General features: G+C 42.9%; 2 protein-coding genes across 8 annotated transcripts in view; both read left to right on the top strand.

Moving 5' to 3' along the window:
• The first annotated feature begins 1346 nt into the window (after nt 1-1346).
• On the top strand, nt 1347-16209 carry LOC110175580 (abl interactor 2). Of its 7 annotated transcripts, none has more exons than XM_055163563.1 (11): nt 1347-1521; nt 2907-3074; nt 3940-4116; nt 4702-4799; nt 5892-6038; nt 7111-7232; nt 10380-10562; nt 11399-11566; nt 13008-13091; nt 13525-13710; nt 14593-16209. In XM_055163563.1, the coding sequence occupies exons 1-11, from the start codon at nt 1405-1407 to the stop codon at nt 14769-14771; spliced, it is 1629 nt and encodes a 542-aa protein (XP_055019538.1). In that variant the 5' UTR covers nt 1347-1404; the 3' UTR covers nt 14772-16209. The 7 variants fall into 7 exon arrangements, with proteins under 7 accessions (XP_055019538.1, XP_055019528.1, XP_055019551.1 ...); XM_055163553.1 differs by having other exon boundaries at nt 7108-7232; XM_055163576.1 differs by lacking the exon at nt 5892-6038 and having other exon boundaries at nt 7108-7232.
• A 5886-nt stretch (nt 16210-22095) lies between these two features.
• Nucleotides 22096-22570, top strand: part of LOC110175615 (collagen alpha-1(XVIII) chain-like) — a 39661-nt gene continuing 39186 nt past the window's right edge. The window contains exon 1 of the mRNA XM_020941819.2: nt 22096-22211. Within this exon, the coding sequence (XP_020797478.2) occupies nt 22127-22211 (85 nt within the window). The 5' untranslated portion in view covers nt 22096-22126. The remainder of the gene's footprint in view (nt 22212-22570) is intronic.

Raw genomic sequence — 22570 nt, 5'->3', positions numbered from 1 at the left:
CTCACTCTTACCGGTGCGTGTTTGTCTTTTCAGTTCTCCTGCCTTTAGTTTAACTTCTTGCTCCTCCATATTGGGGATACCAGGTCAAAATAGATGCAGACTTGCGGAGGGGAAGGTTATTAAATAAAGAGGGGGCGTTCACGTGCGTAGAGCTCTGGCTCTGCGGATCCTGTTTAGTAGTTAAATAGCAATTACATTACATTACTTCTCTGTTTTATCCATATTATTTATTTTATAACAAGTATTCCTTAGTTTAGTATCCACACATCGTTTTAGCATACATTTTATAAACATATATTTATTTGAAGCCCGAGCCCGACCCGAAGTAATGATTGACATTTTAGACCGGGTCGGGTCGGGCTTGGGCTCGGTCTTAAGATCTTACCTCTAGTGCTGATGGTAAATGCACAAATACAACAATAGATCCATGCTCTCTGTGGATTTTGACGGGGATACGCGCCTACACTCGTGTAGAGCGTCAAAAAATAGGATGGATCCTATTTTCTGAAATCTACACGCACAGGACGTGCTGCTCCGCGCACGTATTATTTTACTTGGTACATATGTCAGTAACGCGCATCACAATGCTTTTTTAACCTGGATTGAAATGGTGGGTTTTTCGTTTATCTTCATACAAATTTGCTAAAATCACCGCGATATCAGCAGCGGTGAAACGCCGGAGGTGCGCCCGCGTAGACCGTGATCCTGAGCGAAAGGACCGACGCAGAAGTCCGCGCTCCACCGAACTAAACGCAGCTGACGCCCGATCGCACTCGGGGTTCTCTCAGGGGCGGTCCTAGATTCCAAGTTCTAGTCCAGGATTAGTCCTGGTTTGGTCCTGGTTTAGTCTTGGTTTAGTCCTGGTTTAGTCCTGGTTCAGTTCTGGTTTAGACCTGGTTTAGTTCTGGTTTAGTCCTGGTTTAGACCTGGTTTAGTCCTGGTTCAGTCCTGGTTTAGACCTGGTTCAATTCTGGTTCAGTCCTGGTTTAGTCTTGGTTTAGATCTGGTTCAATTTTGGTTCAGTCCTGGTTTAGTCTTGGTTTATTCCTGGTTTAGACCTGGTTTAGTCCTGGTTCAGTTCTGGTTTAGACCTGGTTCAGTCCTGATTTAGACCTGGTTTAGTCTAAAATAAATGCAGCCTTTCATTTACAGATCTCACCTAAATATAAAATGAACTGAACTTTGAACTAGTTCAAAATTAAAATTGTGAACTATGAACGTGAACTATTCATTTTGAACAAGTGTGAACTGAACTTTGAACTAGTTCATGAAAAGAGTGAACTTACACAACACTGTCTATGGGCTACACTGATTGTGGTGTGTGAACTGTGGAGACAGTTGCAGTACCGCACACTAGCGGAGGAAGGCGCCGTGGAAAGCCTGTAGTTCGCTAAAGATGTGAAAATGGCGGAGCTACAAATGCTTCTGGAAGAGGAGATTCCAGCGGGACGGAGCGCTCTGCTGGACAGCTTCACCAACTTGGAAAGGGTCGCGGAGTACTGCGAGAGTAATTATGTCCAGGTAGGGCCGACAAACGGGACCTGCGGCGGCGTTAGTGCGGTCCGATCTCCGGTGACAGCATTCAGGAGCTAATTGTGGCTAATGCTAACGCTGCTGCAGCCTGCTCTCTGCTGCTGTTAGCCACCAGTGCTAAACATATAAACACTTCAGATGGCTGCGATCAGGCTTTATATCTGTGTGTGGTGTGGGTGAGGCCGGGCGCTGCGCTGTGGTGGGGCGGCTGATGTTGTCACTCGTCCGCAGCTGGGTCACACGGATGGTCGCTGGTGCTAATGTCTCTGTACATGGCTGCAGCCTTGGACTGAAAACATGAGACATGATCCAAGGCAGCGAGCACCGCGTAGGTCTGCAGCCGGGGCACAGCGCTCGTTCTGCGGCCGTGTGTCCCGTGTGCCGCAGCGGTGTCGCTCTGATTTATGGTGATGGAGCCGCGGTGCTCTGCTCTGCCCGACGATGCCCACCAGCGCTGGACACGGCTGTGGAGAACACACCGGGTCAAAGCATTCAGCCTGTCCAGTGTGAACGGGTCAGATACTGACTACTAAGGCCAGTGTAGGCGGTCACCGTATAGTAGCTTTGATTAAATGCCCTACAGCCTTCATTTCGTGTGAATGTGTGAATAGTGTGATGGTTTACTTGTCGTGGGATAGTAAGAACATGATGACAGTATCCCTTTTTAGTGACCAGGGGTTGCTTCAGTTTGAATGCTGCTAAACCCACACTATATCTGTTATATTTGTAAAATAATGACTTTTATGAACCAGTATGCTGCTGGGTGTGTGTGTGGGGATTTGAAATGTGTTAGAAATGTTGCTCTGCAGGTCATATGCCCTACTTCCCCAACTTGTTTGAAGTCATCCTGGGAGAACATTGCACTGATTACTCATTTTCACTCTATAATTTGAGTTTGCCTTATTTAATCACCACTGCATTTAAGTATGGATGTGACCCAGTGCCATATTTTTGAACTTTTGATTGAAAGCTCAAAACGAATGAAAAATAAACAAACTACTACTGCGTTTAGTTGTAGGACTCCAGATTGTTTTGTCACACGTCTATTGTCCTGTCCTGTCAATAATCATATCATTGTTCCACTATCTTCCTATGACTTCTTGTATATAACTGAGATTTTATATTTTATTACTTGTTTTATTTACATAATTATGTCTTATTTGACTCCTTTCTCTTGCCGTTTTTTTTTTTTTTTTTGCAAGAATTTATTATTACCATTTATATTTTTATTACTCTTTGTTATTGTATTATATTGTAATGTGTGAGGTACTGTGTCCAAATAATTTCCTTTGTGGATCAATAAAGTTTGTCTAAGTCTAAGTCTCCCTGTATCTGCCTCTGATTTGGTTCCTTCTCTTCATATGTTTGTGCAGTCACCGGACAAGCAGCGGGCTCTGGAGGAGACCAAGAACTACACCACCCAGTCCCTGGCCAGTGTGGCCTACCTGATCAACACTCTGGCCAACAATGTGCTGCAGATGCTGGATATACAGGCCTCCCAGCTGCGCCGCATGGAGTCCTCAATCAACCACATCTCCCAGGTCTGACTGCTCACACTGTCACCTCTGGTCGTGGGGGTAGGGAACATGCAAACCACAATTACCTTTTGGAATGTGATTTGAGCACATAGCATATCATAATGAGGTGTTTGAAAATATTGAAAATGTATTGAAAATACTTGTTGCTCTTCCAAGTCCAAGGCCATGGTTCTCGACCGGAAAAAGGTGGCTTGCCCTCTCCGGGTGGGTGGAGAGTCCCTGCCTCAAGTGGAGTTCAAGTATTTTAGGGTCTTGTTCACAAGTGAGGGGAGGATGGAGCATGAGATTGACAGGCATATCGTTGCAGCAGTGATGCGGTCACTGTATCGGACCGTTGTGGTGAAAAGGGAGCTGAGCCGAAAGGCCCCTCACCTATGGTCATGAGCTCTGGGTAATGACCAAAAAGATGATCGCCGATACAAGCAGCACAAATTAGTTTCCTCCGCAGGGTGGCTGGGCCCTTAGAGATAGGGTGAGGAGCTCAGTCACACGGGAGGAGCTCGGAGTAGAGCCGCTGCTCCTCCACATTGAGAGGAGCCAGTTGGATTTTTCCGGATGCCTCCTGGGCACCTCCCTAGGGCATGTCCCACCGGGAGGAGGCGCCGGGGAAGACCCAGGACACACTGGAGAGACTATGTCTCTGGGCTTGCCTGGGAACGTCTTGGGGTTCCCCCGGAGGAGCTAGAGGACATATCTGGGGTGAAGGAAGTCTGGGAGTCCCTGCTTAGACTGCTCCCCGTGACCCGGCCCCGGATAAGAGGAAGAAAGTGGATGGATGGATACTTGTTTCCATCCATTTACCAAATAGTTTCTGTAGTTCACATGATCTGCAATATGATTCTCATATTGACGCTTGTGTGTTTCTCAGACGGTGGACATCCATAAGGAGAAGGTTGCACGGAGAGAGATTGGCATCCTCACCACCAACAAGAACACATCCCGCACCCACAAAATCATCGCCCCCGCCAACCCCGAGAGGCCTGTGAGGTACATCCGCAAGCCCATCGACTACAGCCTTCTGGACGACATGGGCCACGGGGTCAAGGTGCGCTGCGCTTTTCCTTATTTTGTTGAATCTTATACAATGTAATGACAGTCTTTTATCCTAAACAAAGATTTGACTAAATTTTTCTTAGGTCTTATCAGATTAATTAAATAAGCCTGACTTGCCATGACTAGTTTCATGGCATACAGTCTTAATTATGGAGCAGCTATTTCCAGTTCTTCTGCTCTACATGTGTCCACCTGTACCACTAACCTCTGTCTTCTCTCTCTTGTGCTGCTTGGCTAATTCTGTGTGTTTACTCACCTGTAGTGGTTGCAGAGGTTCAAGGTAAGACTGTGAAGTGTAATCTGAGTTTTTGTATGATTTTCTTTCATTCGTTTTTTCTGAAATTCTCAATTGTAAAGGGGCACTCATTCTCAGTTAAGATACTGTAGATAATGCAAATACTGCATAATAACTCCCTCTAGTGGCTATAGTGGGTTACATTACCTTTTTCATCTCCTGCTGAGGTCTTCTGAGAGACTTGTGGTGTTACAGGAACATGTCTTTTTAGCTTAAAATTATACTTGGTGCCGTCAAAAAGAATCCCAGGTCCTGTTGACTGTTTGTTGTTCTCCACCACAGGCCAGCGCTCAGAACATGAAAGCTGGAGGAATGCCTCGCACCAACCCCCCGACACAGAAGCCCCCGAGCCCCCCTCTCACTGGGAAGGGCACGCTTGGGTATGTAACACGCACAACATCACAGCTCAGACGGTTCATCTATATGAGTTTTGTTGTAGTATTTAGTAAACTTCAAGTGGTTTCAATTCCTCCAACATGCATATTGGCCTTCAAAGAGAACAGTGGCCAGCACAATGTTTAGATTGGTTCTGGTGCATTAGCCATTGTCTGTAGTTGTAGTTAAGGAAGCTCTAGGTGTGTATATTAACAATAAGTGCAGCGTGTAAGGTGATAACAGTCTGTGGCCACATGCTTCTGTGAGTGTACAGTGTTGATGAGGTGTGCTAAGTGTCTGTCCAATTGCAGCCTCATCATGCATGCTGCAACTCTGTCCTCCATAGCTTCCTGCCGCAGCCTCGGGCTACGAGCGGACATCCATCCATGTGCCCTCAGTCAGTCTTACCCTTGTGTTTTTGAATAATTGTTGCTTTTAATAATAATTTGTTAAGTGAGTCCACTGTCACCTGGCTGCTTTTAACTGTCTTGGTCATTCCATCTGTCAGAGCTGGGTAAGCCCCGCTGTGTTTTAAACTCACACATGCTCAGAACAGTTGGCCTGGGATTCTTCTTTTCTTATGAAGGCACTTCAAGTAACCAGTAAATGAACAAATGTGTCTTAACTGGGATGCTGTGGTCCATTAGCTGAATAGAAGACATCAGGTCCATAGGGCTCTCTCTGCCTCTTACACTAACCCGCCCCCTCAAAGGCTCTCATTCTTTCAACTCTGCCTTCTGGATCTCTCACTTTTTAACCCTGCTCCTCTGAACCACTCTCTTTAATCCCATCCCCTGGACCTCACTCTTTAACCTTACTCCTCTGAGCTTCTAACTCTAGAACCTCTCACTATTTAACCCCGCCCCTGTGAACCTCTCCCTCTAGAACCTCTCATTCTGTCACCCAGCCCTTTGAATATCTTACTTTTAACCTCTTGCTTTTAACCTACCACTGACTCTGCCCTCTTCACCTCCTGGTAACTGTAACCCAGAGAATCCTGTGTATGCCACATGTTGTACCCCATTGTTTTTTTAAGTTTGCGTTTGTTTATCCACCCTCCCCCCACACACTCTGTGGATGCCCTGACCCTCTCACAGGCGCCACTCCCCCTATAGGACGCTCGAGCCGGTGCGTCCTCCTGTCGTACCTAACGACTACGTGTCAAGTCCGACACGCAACATGGCGCCTCCCCTGCAGAGCCCTGCCCGCACTGCATCTGTTAATCAGAGGAACCGCACGTACAGGTACCCCCAGCATGGTCTCTGCTCTCAGACCCCCCTCTTCTGCTAGCTTCTGTTTCTCTGCAGCTTTCTGACTGGTACTCCTGGACCCAGCACTCTGTCCCTGTACTTCCTAACACAGTACACAGAGGTTCTCACTCCAGCACATTGCAAGGGACAACAAGTTAATAACCTCTAGTACAACCTCTTTTTCAGGCAAACCGTAACTGTGAGAAATCAAGAAGAGTTCTATAAACTTATTTGACAACATCTTTAAATCACCTAACCACCTGAAAAATGACTTTGGTTTTTTACATACTCTAGTTCACTGAGAGTAAAACTCTAGTTAGTAGTAAAATCAACAGGGCCTCAGACGGTGTAGTGACCACCTGGGACAATGCATTTAGAGGGGGACCACATTCTAATACCTGTTCTGTGCTCAAATAGCTCTAATGTGGGCCTGTGCGTGCCCTGCTTCATCTCCATGTGTGTCTGCTGTAACATGTCCTCATGTCGTCTCCTCTCATCGTGCCTGTTCTGTGTCTGTAGCTTCTGCCCGGTCTCAAACATCACTGCTTTTCCCAATGCTGTACTGAAACTGACAGCAGCTAACCTTCATTATTTACAGCAGTCTGAGTGGTGAATGACGTATTTAATAGAACAATATGAATCTTCCCAAAACAATCTTCCTGTTTTCAACATCTCCATAATATTTCCTCTTGAAAGTGCTGGGTCCTTCAGTAAATCCTACATTGCCCTCTGTTAGTATTGGCAGTGCCCCTGTGAAATATCAAACTATTTTGTAAAAGAATGTTCTGAATTTTCTTATTTTGTAAACTAAATTCCAAGTTCTTATTGACTCAAATTATAAATATCTTCAAATGATTTGTTAGTTAGTACTGCTAGTGTATCACTTGGAGAGATGGTTCGCTCAAAACCATTCCTCACTGTGAATAATGACAAAGTGCCAGTATTAGCAGGCGGGTTCCTTCTCCAAGTGGCCTGTAGGCAAATGTTGATCAACTCTCTAGACTGTTGCTCTTGAGTTGTTCTGTCCCTGTGGTGTTCCTCCTCCTCACATCTGTGTCTCCAGCAGTGGCAGCAGTGGGGGCAGCCACCCCAGCAGCAGCCGCAGCAGCAGCCGAGAAAACAGCGGCAGTGGCAGTGTGGGGGTCCCCATTGCCGTGCCCACCCCCGCCCCGCCTGGAGTCTACCCAGGTAACCATCCCGCTTATGTCTGCTTATGCACCCTGTGTTAGACGGTAAAAGTGAGAACAAACAGTCAGCCCACCCACTGGAAATACCCTGGATAAGACTGCATGATTTGGGAAAATATCAGATTTTCTGAGAAGAATTGCTATTGGGCTTAGATTTGCAGTATATCTTTTAATAATAAGATTCTGATCAAAATTTACATTTCAAACACGTCCAGAAGAAATAACAAAAAGATTGAAATATAAACTGACAAACAACAATACAAGAATCATATTTCAAAAGATTTGAAGCAGGAACATGTTAATACAGAACTAAAGTACAGGGTTAGCCATTTTTATGCAATATAAGAAGAATATTTTGTTTGTTTAAAGGGATAGTTTGGGTTTTTTGACATGAATCTGTATGGCATCCTCGTGAGCAGTGTCGTGTATCCACACTGACTTACCCCCAAAAGCATCCGGTAGCCGAGATACTGGCCGTTTTCGGTGCTGATGAAAGTAGTTCGGCAAGTTGGCTGGGGACATTAAAATAAAGCATTTTTCTTCTCAAAACAATATGTGTTCAAAAGAGTGATACATTTGCATCCTAAAACCATCGTCCTCAAAAAAGTCAGACCTCATAATTGCTTGGCACTATTTTCTCTCCGTTTGTATCACTGCACGCTGCCAACAGGTGACAGCTGCGCATGGATCCATCACTTTCTTCAGTTGTTCAGCAGTGTTTACAGGCGCAGATCGCCGCGACACTAGAGAGCTAACATGAGAGCTAGAGCCATCAGTATATAAGCTTGTATAAGATACATAAGAATATATCGACAAAATTGTGCGAACTCTTGATTATCCAGGCTCTAACAACAAAAATCTGGCTGAATCTCTACACACATTTCACCGTTTTCCTGTCACAGACTTTGCGCTGAGGAAACTTTGGCTTCTTGCCTTGGGCTTCAATCTGGAAACCAAAGATAAAAAAGCTTTGTGTGTGCAGTGCGCAATTCAGCGAGATTATGTTCCTTCATATCCAGGACAGAGGAAGAAATCTGTTTTGAAGAGCACTGCTGTACTTGCACCCCAGGTAAGAACAAAGAGTTGCCGCTATATTTACAAGCAGACAGGCTCAAGACTCAACTAGTAACTCAGTGTCACTTCACTGTTACCAGTGAAGCTTCTACAAAACATAACTTTATAAGTCGACTGTTATTACTATTGTAAATGTCGCTTACACTATTGGCAGCAGCTATGTGGACGTGTGGATGATTCCATGTTTCTATTCGTAGTCCATGCTTCCAGTCACAGTGTAGGCTCTATGTTCGCTGTATACGAGTTTCTAAATAACGTGATGGTGATTGTCACTCACTCTGTCTCTCACGAATCTATCTGTGGCTCCAGCTTCAACTTGTACCACTTCTCTGTCTCTCTTCTCTCTCTCTCTGCCCGTTCTAACTCCATCTGGTGAATTTCGGCATCAGTATATTCGGGTTCATAAAGATCTCCCCTTGGCTTTGTGGTAAAGGCAATGTCTTTATTGTCGGTGTCGTAATCAGACATGTTGTCGCTAACATTCTGAGCAGTAAACAAAGTGAACCAGGCGTGGCTGTCACCTGGCGGCAGCGCGCAGTGATACGAACGGAAAGAAAATAGTGCCAAGCGATTATGAGGTCTGACTTTTTTGTGGGAGATGGTTTTGTGATGCAAATGTATCACTCTTTTGAACACATATTGTTTTGAGAAGAGAAACACTTTATTTTAATGTCCCCAGCCAACTTGCCAGACTATTTTTGTCAGCACCAAAAATGGCCAGTATCTCGACTCACCGGACGCTTTTGGGGGTAAATCAGTGTGGATGCATGACACTGCTCACGGGGATGCCATAGAGATTTATGTCAAAAAACCCAAACTATCCCTTCAATCCACCACACACTACAGGAGAGTTTGCCAGATTTAGGCTGCGACTTCCTTCTCCCCAAGTTCAGGGAGGGGTGACTCGACATTGTCTTCGTATGCGATTTTGAAGCCGCTGTGTGTGTGTTTGTGTGGCTCTGGGCTGCTCTGTCCAATCATAATCACCAAACATCCGTGACACTACAACAACAGCCAATATAACAATGCGTCAGGAGCAGACGGAGTGATGGACACAGAGACGCAAGATACAAGCTCAGTAAATAACTATAATTATTACTCACCTCTCAAAAAGTTGTAAATTTAAACTGCAGCGTCTCATCCACATTATCCATAGAAATTGTCCTCTGAAAATGACACCCAGTCCACAAAACATTATTAGTCCAGTTTGAAGTTTGAATTAAGAAGACAAGAGTCTTTCCTCACGTGTATCTGTTTACATCCACACAGTGCATGGATCAAGCTGAACCTGCAGATTAGCCATAGTGACTCTACTTCTTGTGGACTTTATCACCAATCTTTTATGCTTTAAAAATCATGTATAATTTCACAAATGATAAGAGTTTTGACTTGTATCTGAAACAAAACTGCTCTGATCTTTTAAGCACTTAAGAGTCTCAAAGCAAGTGGTTTTACTGTAGACAGGAAACAGCTGACATTATCGCGCTCACAGCTTTAGCCTGTGGCACACAGCCATATCCAGCTGCAATCTTTGCAATTCGAGATGTAAAATCTCATACGATTCTCCTCGTGTCTGCAGTGTGTGCTCTTAGAAAAATCCTGTAATGTGTAGTGGCCTTTAGAAAATTATAGTACTTCAGAAATTGCAGCTTTACCAATTTATTGCGTCCATTCAAATTGCAGTTTTGTTTTATTAATCTTGCAGCCCACGTCCTGAACAGTCTCAGAAGCAAAGGCCAATTTAAAATATTAAAAAATTAAGAAAATATACAGTTCAAAATTATATTATCAAGTAGAAGTGAAGAATTGGTAAGACCGAGCAGTAGTAAAAGGAAATCATATTTGAACATACTACTTAAAACTCTAAAGGTTTAAATAGTTAATCAGAAACACATCAAAGCGTGGGATAATGCACCAATTCTACTCATTCAAAACAACCGACCTGTCTCTTAAATTGAACTTTTATTTGATTTCTACCCATATCTGGCCAATGTTGTTTGTGTGAATGTGTAAAACTCACTCTACACTCTTGTTGTTTCCCACTTACCTTTTACCACCAAACTCTATGGTTCAGCCACAGCCCCCACCAACCCACCCAAACCTGCCCCCAACTCTGCCCCTGGGCCCCCCAACCCCGCCCTGGATGGCCCTCCCAAGGCCCCCAACACTGCCCCCTTAGAGATCCCGCCTGTCCCCCCACCCCCTCCCCAGCTCCCCGACAACACGGGCCCCTCCGCTTATGGCAACCCCGCACCAGGTGAGTGTGCACAGTCAGTCGCCTGCCGGCTTCAGACCAGTCATGTGATCCCCGCCTCTCCACCAATCAGTGCTCATTCATCCTCTGCCAGCCCGCCCCCTGCTGCGCTCATCGCTCTTTACTGTAACTGTGTCGCTCTGATAATCTTTTCTGCATGACCATTCACATCATTTTTTGTGTACGTGTCTTTGCTTTGGGTCATTTTTTAGGGTTTCAGTGGGTATGTAACAACATGTACAACATTGAAATAACCTAAATTTTTTTCTAAAAAAATTAACAAAAATGAAAGCATGTTGTTGTTTTTTCAATTTTGGTTGTATTTATTGCTCTGAAAAGCATGTGTCCTTACTGTGAGCAGGCTTGTATCTTAACAAACCTGACTCTTGTTTAGCCTGGAGGAGGGCTTCCTCCTGCTTGTTTCCATGGAAATGTTATAATGCTATAATATTCATCAGTATGGCACAAAACTCATTTATGGAGTTAAGAACATGGAGAATGTTGCAAAGTGTTGCTTTCTATTTCCATGGAATCCTGCAGCCAATGTGGCCTCCCCACAAAGTTACAAACCTTTTAATTCTGCATCTAAAATTATAGTGAGAATCTCTATATTGTGAGATTATACTTGCAGAAGTGGCAATATTGTTACATACTTATTTCTGACATATTAAAACTGTATGCAGGTAATGGAGTTAACGTGGGTAATGCGTAGGGCCTTTGAGCTGTTGTCCCCAGCTGCCATTATAGCGCCATATGTGAAGCTTTTTCGCCACTGTACTCATTTGGTAATTCCATAGCGTTTTAGCGTTGCCGTGTTTTGACGTTTTTGGTTCTTGCAGGTGCTCAGTTCTACAGCATGAACCGGCCAACCCAGCAGCAGCCCCAGAACACCCCTGTGGGTGGCTCCCTCCCATACCGCCGGCCCTCCTCTGTCACCGGGCAACCCAACAACATGGTCCACAGCCAGAACCAGCTCAACGGGGGACCACACTTCGCCCAGAACCAAGGTACATGGATGGGCCAGCACATGGGAGGGGCTGGGCATATAGAACTTTTCCTTCTCTTGGCAAGTCTGGTCTTCTTGGCTTTAGAGAAAAATTGTACACTCTCTTCACATAAAAAAACAAAACATTACATTCAATTAATACTCCATTTCTATTATCTACAAAGGACAAATTTAATGCCAGCCTAATCTTTTCTTGGTCCCCTTTTGATATTCTGTTTCTAATTAATATTAAAGGAACTGGATGATTTTGATTCCATAAAATGTCATAATGTATTTGTAATTACAAAAATATTGGACATGATGGCCAAACTATTTGTTATAATCTGTGTTTTGGTTCTCAAGATGATTATCCAGTCAGAAAGTAGAGTGAGCCTCGCATATGTCCCATTTGGGTTGCCAGTTTCAATGTTACAATCCAGCTGATATAAACCTAAAAGGACTCTCTCAGTTCTGAATTGTCAATACATAAACCCCAGTACCTGCAGCCAGTATATGCAGTATATATGCACATGTACCTCGGTTGTCGTGCAGATATAGTATGTGTAGTGTGGGAGAAGTAAGTGGCTTTGGAGCAAGTGCCGCTGCATCCCTCCAGCTCTCACTGTGGCAGATCGGGTCAGTGTCCTGCACCAGGTCAGGTACCCGTGGACTTAAGAGAGAGAGAACCCTTAGTCTGTGGAGCAGGGTGTCCGCAAAGTGCAATCGGACAACGGCCGCACTTAACTCTGTGTGGTGCGGAGCTCTCCGCCAGTCCTTTTGCTTGTGGTTACACGATGGTCTACATGGGTGCACCTTAATCCTGGGTTAGTCCTGGGTTAGTCCTGGGTTAGTCCTGGGTTAGTCCTGGGTTAGTCCTGGGTTAGTCCTGGGTTAGTCCTGGGTTATCACGGGCATGGGCAGTAACGGGTGGAATGTGGGGTCCGGGCAGGGACCCATGCAGGACTCTGGGTTAGGTCACGTGCGGTGATCGTGGTGGGTCTCTTAGTACTGCTGTGATTAATTTTTGCGGTTATAGCGACAACCCTACATGTGTCCTCTATATGCAGGTTAAGGCCTGGAAACTCCAGTTCAGTTGTGATTGTAATGCCTTTTAAAAACCGCAAGAGTGCAGGCTACATGGAGTTCCTTTAAGAGAAATGCTATAAAACAATGAAATGAGTTCCTAGTTTGCCAAAGTATTTTTATATATGTCTATTTTCTTATATATAAGAAGGGCTTACATGACAAACCTGCATCACATGATCATTGAACCCTCTGTAGCTTATTGCTTTCTTTGTAGATACATGTCATCTGTAAAGGGCAAATGAATGAATTCTAAATTAATTTTTGAAATTGAAATATTTGCTTAAGAAAATGTTCCGACATCGCTGCCCTTTGCAGATGAGCTGTGCTGGCTATGCTCTTGTTCTAACCTCTCTCTCTGCCATTTCTCCGGCTGCCAGGCCCTATGGCGCCCCCTCCTCCCTCCATGCAGATCACTCCACAGCTGCCTCTGATGGGCTTTGTGGCCAGGGTGCAGGAGACCAGTAAGTGGTGCATGAGTGAAAAATGAAAAAGTCATGTTAACAGTGACACAACACTTCTTACAGTCTGTTGGAGACATTTTTATTCTTGGCTACTTCTTAAATTATGCAATATTTAGACTGCAAATACTGCACACTGCATTTGTACGTATGGAAGATGTCTGTCTGGTGCAGGTAACAGTGTTGAATGACTCATGCTGAAACGTCAAAAAGGAGCACAACTAATTATTGAAGTATGTAGTTCAGCACTTTGTTGCTACTTGCTGAAGGTAATTTAAGATTGGCTTGGACCTTAAAATCATTCAAATCTACTCCCTAGTTTCACTTTTTGCAAGAGTTTCAACCTCAGTAGTTGTAGTAACAGAAGTTTAAACCCCAAATTGCCTCTTTTACTAGTTAAAACCACTTCTAACTTTTGCCGTTTCCCTGGCAACAGTCTCAGACGTGCCCCCTCCGCCCCCGCCCTCAGACGAGCCAGTGTTCGAGGAGCCCACTCCGCCCCCTCCCCCCCCAGAAGACTACGAGGATGATGAGGACGAAGACGAGTCTGCTGTGGTGGAGTACAGTGACCCCTATGCTGAGGAGGACCCGCCCTGGGCCCCCAGGAGCTATATGGAGAAAGGTTTGTCCCCCACAGCACACACAGAGCAGGACTCCTCACAGCTACAATAGTATTATGTATATATTATATTATACAACTATTATACAATAGTAATGTGTTTAAAATTCCCCAAAATAAAATGATGAGAACTTCAGTATTTTTCAGATAATTGTGTTATTTTATAAGAAACCGACTGAGAGAATCAAAAGTGCTTGAGTGACACTATAAAATATATTGAATTATCAAATTTAATTTTATGTTTTCCCTCTTCTCATCAACATCAAAATATTTTCCTGGAATTTTTGAGACTGTTGATGTTTCAGAACATGATAACTGCCAAGTTATTTTTTATAAGTAAACAGCTTCATTTATTCCATATAATTATATTTTTATTATTTGCTGAACAATTGTTGTATAAGCCATTCCAGTTTTCAGAAAATGTATAACCTTTGACACCAACAAAAGGCCCTTTACTTGATTTTATTCCCCATGCATTTGAGCGAAATTCATTTTGGCCCACTACAGATATATTGTATAACCAGCTAGAGGTCAAAATTAGGCCTCTGTGTACATCTAATTAGGAAGCATTTCATTGTCCAATAATCAGGAAGTGCATGTTAGCCTGTAAGTTGTTTTTACCTTTATGATTACATCAAAATGATGCTGAGTTTTGTAAAGTGCTTTTAAACTCCTGAATAAATATGATGCTGAGAATGCTCAAGGTAGGTGAAGAATAACTTTGGACCACTGCAAACCATTTAAAATGAAGTAGGTTTGTTTTTGAAGTTTTTATGATGATAAAAATCAAATACAGTGACTTTGTAAATTCCAATAAAATAAATGTAAATAAAAAGTAAAGAAACAGATCACTTGCTAGACACTGTATGCGTTTCTCCTCCTTAGTGGTGGCCATCTATGACTACACGCGCGACAAAGAGGATGAGCTGTCATTCCAGGAGGGCGCCATCATCTACGTCATCAAGAAGAACGACGACGGGTGGTACGAGGGCGTCATGAACGGCACCACGGGCCTGTTCCCCGGCAACTATGTGGAGTCCATCATGCACTACTACGCCGACTGAACAGCACTCCCTACTTTAAGACCCAATCCCCATCGCAGACCACCACTACAAAACAACTCTCTTTTATTTTTCGTCGATCTGAATAATGTGAGTTCTCGTACTTTTGTGTTCAAGTTACAGCCACTACCGCAGATTTTACTTTATAATTTCAACCAGTCCTCGTTTTAAACTGTATTTATTTCTGGAGGTGATATTGAGCAGTGAGCAGGTTGGGGCAGCTGAGAGCGGTGCGGGTGGTGATTTTTAAAAAGCAGCAACTCTAAAAAAGGGCTGGAGGACATTGCCTTGTTGTAGATCTTTTCCATAACACTCCATTCTACAGACTTTATACACACAACGCCTCTATCAGACATGTAATGACGAGGAGGAGGCATAAAAGACAAATCTTGGATGGGTACCTCCGTGAGAGCCTCCAACATAAGCACACGAGATCTTGGATAAGCGCGGGTCCATTTCTCTGAATCCTTGTAAGCAGTTGAATGTTGTTTTGTGTCGCGATGGTGTAAAAAGGTCAAATACAGTGAACCAATGAAGGAGTAGTCTGACAAAGCTAACCTGGATCCAGTACTGAACACCTGCAAGGTCCAGATGTGTCAGACTGCATGTTTAAATGGGAAATGCGTTTTATTTTTTGCTCTGATGGTTAATGTCTTAATATTTTTTTTAAATATGGTGTGGTTTGTTTATTATTTTTTAATCTTTCACCCACATTTAAGCATTTTTGCTCATTTCTACAACGCTTGTGCCATATTGAAGTGTGAATATTTTGCTGTTTGGAGGTGATCACTTCATTTGCAATAAATTGGCCAGAGTGGGGTAGCTCGGAACTATGTACTTATGGTTATTTTTCCCCCAAAATATAAAATTTAAGAAAGCACATACATTTGTAGTCAAAGGTGTAGAGCAGATATTCTAAATGTGAAATGTATTGGGTCCTCCGGTGGGACTTACTGCATATGAAAAGAAGCCAGCTATCGTGTTGAATGAGTTGTGTTGAACTGGGGTGCAAAGGTACAATGCCATTTATGTTTTTCGAGGCTTGGCTGAGTGTTTGTGAGGGCTCGTTGCTTGTCCAAAATTTTTTATCTACTAAAAGAAGAGTTCTATTTAAAATAAAATTGTGGGTGTGGATGCGAGTCTTGCATGCCATTGTTCTCCTCTGTTACGGTGTTTTGAGAAACCATGGCGCATTCACCCATTTCTATGGAGACAAGCGCGCAGGCCCGCCCAGACTCGGTCCAGCGGCCTCATCCAAAGACACTAAAGCCCGGCGCGAACGGCAGGGGGCGCTGTGACTCCCGGGAGCGCCGCGGCCTCACGGTCACAGCCCCCCGTGTTCGGCTGTCCATGCCATTGTGTTGCACAGTTCAAGTGGAATTGCAGAAGTATCATATTTGTAAAGTCATTAAAACAAAGATAATAAATAATTAAGATAATATGCCCACCGAGTGTTTGATTTTGTATTATGGTGAGTAAAGAGAGAAATTGCAAACGTTTGATCGATGTTTGTTTGTTCGGTGAGCGTCCAGCAGAGGGCAGCAGAGGTACACTAGGATGTCTGATACATTTACATTTTTATTCACAATACAATATTCATGCTTCAGAATACGCAAATATAGGGTGACCGAATATCCCTATTTACCCAGGACGGTGCCAGTTTTGAGTTTTGAACGTGTCCCAGCAAGTTTATTTAAAACCAGTGATTTGTCCCAGTTTCATAAAAGAAATGTCTCAGGTGTCCCTATTTTTAACCAATCAGACCCCTGCCAACAGTAAAGAGAGACATACACTGTCTTTTGTTTAGGTAAATACAAAAAAAGCTGCTTAAAATTGGCATTTCTTATATTTTGAGTGTTGGTATTGGTTGGACATCCCAAGAAAAACATATGTTCTTACTGTCCACAGGCTTGGGTGCCAAAAGTAGTACTTCAGCAGAAACTTTATTGCCTCTAAGCAGTGTAAAACTTGCATTATCCACAAGGCAAAAGTCCTATGGTAGTCCTAGGTAAAATGTGCCAGTCTTGAATAATTTTAGCGTGACGTGCCACTGTATTTTTGAGCCTTTGAGACGTCTTTTGATTTGAGACTGGCCCAGGCACAGAGCCAGGGATGTGGGAGATTACTTTATTTTAAAATGATGACACTATTTAATCTGTTTTTAGATTGGAAATAGAATATGAAATTAGATCAAATTACATAATGAACTACTCAAATGCAATTAAACCTGCAAATTGAGAGCTGACTGTGGTTTTAGATTAGATTAGATGTGTTTTATTGTCATTACACATGTATAAATGCAAGGTTAAGAAATGTGATTTAGCATCTAATCAGAAGTGCAAGGAGCAGCAAGTGTGATATATACGGAATGTGGAGTATAGACAATATTGACAATATACAGTACATTACAGCGCAGATTGTAGTGAATATATACAAATAAATATGGCAGCATGAACAAGAGGGAGTTACGTATAATATACATGGGGGGATATAAGCATACAACATACAAGATCAGTCCTAAAAATCTACTGAGCTCTGAAATGATGAGAAAAAGCCTGAAGAAATTGACCTCCCAGACCACTGGATGACATCATGTGGTGGACACAAGCATTCTGAGCTCTGGAGAATACACACTCAAAAAGGCAGTTTGGCATTAAACTAGGGAAGCCCAATCCAAAAAGGGTGAGAGGGTGGTCAAGTGGAGCTGGGCTCTGGTCTGTGTGAAGGAGGAGGATGTTACTTAACCAGTAACATTTCATAAAACTTGCTTCAGGGCCTCATCCATGGAGGGAGAAGTGGCCTGTTTCTATTGGCTCGCTGCTCTTAATAGACATGATTGACATCTGAAGAATCAAGGAAGACCAAGGTGAACTGTCGGGCAGTGCAGGGGGACAGCAGCAGCAACCGTGGGATATGTACAGAACTGTGTCTGGTCTGGAAACCCACCTAGACACAGGTAGAACATGCAAACAAGGCTCCAAGAGGTTTGGAGATAAACCTTGGAACTTCAAGGAACAGAATAATTTAAATGCTGCATTTGCTGTACCACCTCTAAAACTGCTGTCACTCATTAGTACCGATGGCGCTGGGTTAGTCCTGGTTTAGTCCCAGGTAAAATATGAGCTGGGTTATATTTCATTCCTACTTTCAACAAGACACCCTCAGGCAGTTATCCTGGACTCATAGAACCGCAGTTATAATTCTGGTTTAGTCCCAGAAAGGTCTGGTTTGGTCCAGGGAATACTTTTATATTATAGTCCATATGCTCTTGATGAATCTTATTTTTTCTTGTTTTAATTGTGGTTTAATCCTGATTTATACTGCTTTAAACCTGGTTAAATCCTGGTTCATTCCTGATTTAATCCTGGTTTAAGTCCTAGTTTAGTCCTGCTTTAGTCCTAGTTTAGTCCTGGTTTAGTCCTGGTTTAATCCTGGTTTAGTCCTGGTTTAATCCTGGTTTAGTCCTGACACGAGTGTGAGTGATGTTTTGGAGTGCCCTGCTCATTTACAGGTCACTCTGTAAGTGCAACCTTCAAAATGAGCTTTGACAAAGATGATGGATGGAATTTTAAAGTGTGTGTGTGTGGGGGGGGGGCATGTCCCGACAGACCTGTGGCCGCTCTCACATCCTGCAGCTCACACACTCAAGACAAACAAAGAGAGAGGAGGCTCAGGCTTGTTTTTTACTGACACTCGGTTTGAATGGAAAATGTTTCATTCATTTTCAGCCCATCATCTTCACTCTCCAAACCCTTGAAATGGGTTCAAGGAGATTCTTCAGACAACCACGTGAAGTCTCCCCCATGTTCACCTGTGCCCACCACTCCACCCCCGACTTACTTTAAAAATTAATTACTGGTCAGGAGAAATGTTGGCCTACCCCATATGGAAAAGGTATAGATAAATCATACACCATTTTAACATGTTTTATCTGAATCCTAAAAGATTTGTATATGACACTGAAAACAGTTACAAGATCTTTGGTAAATATGTGCAGCATGAAACATATATAACTTTGTAACATACAAGGGCTGTATATGACACTAATCCCACATACATTATCCTTTCAAGTGTTGGACAAAGGTCATTTTTACCACAGAATCATAGAAAAACAAGTGAATGATGTTTGCTTCCTTAAACTCGATTGCTGTGTTGTGTGTGTATGAGAGTGAGAAAGAAAATTATCACAGTGTGGGTGTGTGTGGGTGTGCGTGCGTGTGTGTGTGTGTGTGTGTGTTGGGCAGCATGGGGGTAAACACAGTAATACAAATACTGCATTACAACCTTGAAAAACAAGACATACACTCTTCCACTGATATCAGGTAATTCCTAATAATTATATCAGGCTGTAAAAAGATTTTTACTCTGCAAAATCCTGTAGCCCCTTTCCTTGTTGCCTCTTCAAGGTTGCCATTTACTTCTGGGATACCAGAGTACTTGTAACTGTCCTCAACATCTGCTATAGTTCTCACCACTACTAACAGCTGGGTAGTGTAACAGGTAAATCACTGGACTGTCACATGTGAAACCTGGGTTCAAATCCCCATTCTGACTCAGACTTTGTTTTGTTTTTTTAACTGCAACATATAATTAAAGAATACAAACATTACATGGAACATACAAAGAAAATGTAGTTTATCATGCACATTACCTGTAAATGTCATGCAAAATGCTCACTTTATCTTTACTAGTTTTTCATAATATAGTTGTATGAGAAAAATGCTAAAGGGGTACACTTTCAGGAGTAAACCACACATGACACATATTAACCTCATATAAAGATTTACTATAAAGACAGTGGTAAATTCTTTTTTTTTTTTTTTTTTCCAAGTTTTTTTCCTTATGGGACTCCTCCATCTCCAGGCAGATCTCACAGTGTCAGTGACAGTGGTTCATTCCGAGCTCACAGTGTCCTGAGTTTTAATCCTTCCTGAACATGTGATGTGGAGCTTTTATCACTGAAGTTTTATTCTCCAATAATATTTTTTTTTCTAATGTTCTCATATAGTGATTTAACACTTCCTTTGTTAACGGTAAAGTTATAGGCCTGCCTGTGTGAGGTAGATAAGTAGGCTATGGAGTGTAAATGAAGTTGCCCAGTGTTTGCTGTGGAATGATGCTACCTCTTTCACCACTGGATGCTCCGGTTCCCTCATCATCTCAGTCACTGGCCATGTCTTTAGTTTAGTCAATGAATGACTCAGGTTGGAAAAAAATGTTAACAAAGCTTTTTCACTTGAAACATGTTTATTAGTAGTATATTAGATAACACGAAAAAGTCCACCGAAATCTGACCACTGGAACCATGTTTATAAAGGGGAGAAAAACCCTCAGTTTCATGCCAAATTCAAGATGGCCGCCATCCAAAGCCTCATACACAAATGGGCCTCATTTTGAGACCAGTTGTCTTATTACCTTAGTAAGTGTGTTAGTTTCAGCAAGTCAACAACATGCCACTTCATTTTGTTCAACAATTGGACAGTTCAATGTCAAGGTCATACATTAAGGTCAAGGTCAAAGAAAATTGGCCCGAGTTCACTCGTCTGCTTAATATTTTGGCTAAATATAACTTCATTACTATTTTATGGTGTAAAATTAAAGAAAAAAATGTCCTACTCTAGCTCCTTTTTCCTCTCTTAGAGAACTGGCCAGTCACCTGGAAGAAATTTTACTATCGATCACTGAACACTCTAAATTAGAATGCCGTGCTTAAACTGAACAGTAGTTGTACATCTGCTTTGTTTTAACGTATCAGTCATGCTAAAATATTTGTTTTGATGACATTACATATTATTTGGCACTGCTACCGCTAATACAATTCCATCAAAGTCAAACTGTGGGCTTTCTACCATGATTCGAAACAAAGCCAATGCAAACTTATGATGAGCAAATTAGTACAACAGTTCTTGTTCTCACCTTGGTTCACAAGACAGTCATTCTTCCCCATCTTTATCAAAGTTGCTGCTCTCTCGTTGTGAGACCATTTGGTGACACTGCCCAGCCCCAATCTACAAGTGGGAGATAATTTCTGCACCATGCTTGTACCTGGTGCTATGTCCTGTAGCAGGATTTGTTGTTGGTAGAAGTTTCTCACTTCACTCTAGCTACCAGTATCTTCTTTTGATGAACATGAAAACAGTTTGTTTCCAAAAAAAAAGCTTTCTTGCTCATGGTAAGGCGCATTTCTGAAGAAACTGAAACAGAAGCTCCAACATCTTTACCCATCCTACGGCAGTGCAATGCATCACTGGTGCTAGACTGGAGATAACCGTTGAAAATAACAAGTGCATTTAAATAGTTTGCCTCACATGTCGGATTTCACATATCTGGAAATAGGCGGAATGTTTATGCCATGCAAATTCATGAATCAATCCACACCCCCCAATCAATAACATACTGTAAACCTTTAGTTGGTAGCTTGGGCACAATGCAGATGGCAACAAGCTTCAAAAGATAATGGCTAAATTCTCCCTTGTCTCCAGTTTACATTTCGAGGCAAACTGAATTTGGAAGGGAAAATCTGATATAAATGCCCCTGACCAGTTCACCTCAAAAACTGTTCCCAGTCTCCATGATGGGTAAAAGTATGTTACACATAACTAACAAAAGGAATAACAAATTGTATTGCTGTGGCAGAATGAGATATTTTGATAAAAAAAAAGTAATCAAAAATAATAAATATTATATAAAATAACACCTGTCAGCACAACAAGTGCGTTTATAAGGCAGCTGGTTTCAACATTAAGCCTCTTGTTGTATGAGACTGACTGGCAGCCATTGGATTTGGCATAAAATCGAGTCTTCTCCCCCTTAAAAACATGGTTCCAGTGGTCAGATTTCGGTGGACTTTTTTGTTTGAAGTAATATACCACTAATAAACATGTTTCAAGTGAGAAAGCTTTGTTAACATTTTTTTCCAATTTAGCCTACATTTTGTAGTTCGTTTATGACACTACTTCATACGGTGGCCACCATAACGGCCTGTCTCGATCTGCTCCTGGCAGCTGTTCACAATGGCACTGGTTGAAAGATGCGTGACGTGCGTCAAATGCAGAAGACAAATTTCCCTGAAACAATAGTTTAAACTTCTCAAACTTAACTGCACAACTCTGCTCATTTAAATCCATGTGAAATTAGTGGAGAAGTAAAGCATTCGTTTCCTGTGACGCTGCGCTCCAACGCACAGAGAGCACGGTGTTTTACCCACGAGACTTTTATTTAGAAAGACCCTCCCCGGAAGTTCTCAGCGTGTTGTGCGTGAGCTACACGCGGGGGTGTAAAGGTGCGCGTGCTGCCCAGGTGTACCACACATCGTCGTGCACTGGCCTCGGTCCCTCGCGTTTGCACCGAGCGGCGGGATGACACGTGCACGCTCCCGGTGTTTGCCATGGAGCGCGCTCCTGATACTGCTGCTGGCCACGCGCACGGATCAACAGTCTCCAGGTACTGTCCATCCCAGACCCTCACGTGCGCGGGTCAGGAGCCTGTGGTGCGTGTGTGGCCCGGGTTTAGAGCTACCACAACTCAGTGGAGAAGTGTTATTTAGTGATAGTGTACATGTGCATTCTTATTATAGGCCTATTATGGGTTTATAGCCTATTTTAGTAGCCTGTAGGGATAGTTTAGACTATAAACTTGTTGTAGACCTAATTACTTGTGCGTGTGGTTGCGTGTTGACCTTTTAACCCTTTCTCACACCTGCGGACTCTCCCCCAGGCCCCTGAGCTTCATTATCAGTGATGTTGGTGTAATTAAAGTAACTGAAAGTGAACCAGACTTAAGATGGACAAAATTATGTTCGT

This window comes from Boleophthalmus pectinirostris, unplaced genomic scaffold (assembly GCF_026225935.1).
Source record: "Boleophthalmus pectinirostris isolate CB_2022bp ecotype Guang Dong unplaced genomic scaffold, ASM2622593v1 HiC_scaffold_11, whole genome shotgun sequence".
Classification (NCBI taxonomy): Eukaryota; Metazoa; Chordata; class Actinopteri; order Gobiiformes; family Gobiidae; genus Boleophthalmus; species Boleophthalmus pectinirostris.
The sequence above is the reverse complement of the archived record's forward strand: the minus strand, read 5'-3'. Positions and strand labels throughout refer to the sequence as shown.

Excerpts from the sequence above, each read along its gene's own strand:
- LOC110175580 (XM_055163553.1), top strand. The coding sequence starts at position 1,405 with ATGGCGGAGCTACAAATGCTTCTGGAAGAGGAGATTCCAGCGGGACGG. Across the intron at positions 3,075-3,939 it reads CAATCAACCACATCTCCCAG|ACGGTGGACATCCATAAGGA; the intron begins GTCTGACTGCTC and ends TGTGTTTCTCAG. Across the intron at positions 11,567-13,007 it reads ACACTTCGCCCAGAACCAAG|GCCCTATGGCGCCCCCTCCT; the intron begins GTACATGGATGG and ends TCCGGCTGCCAG.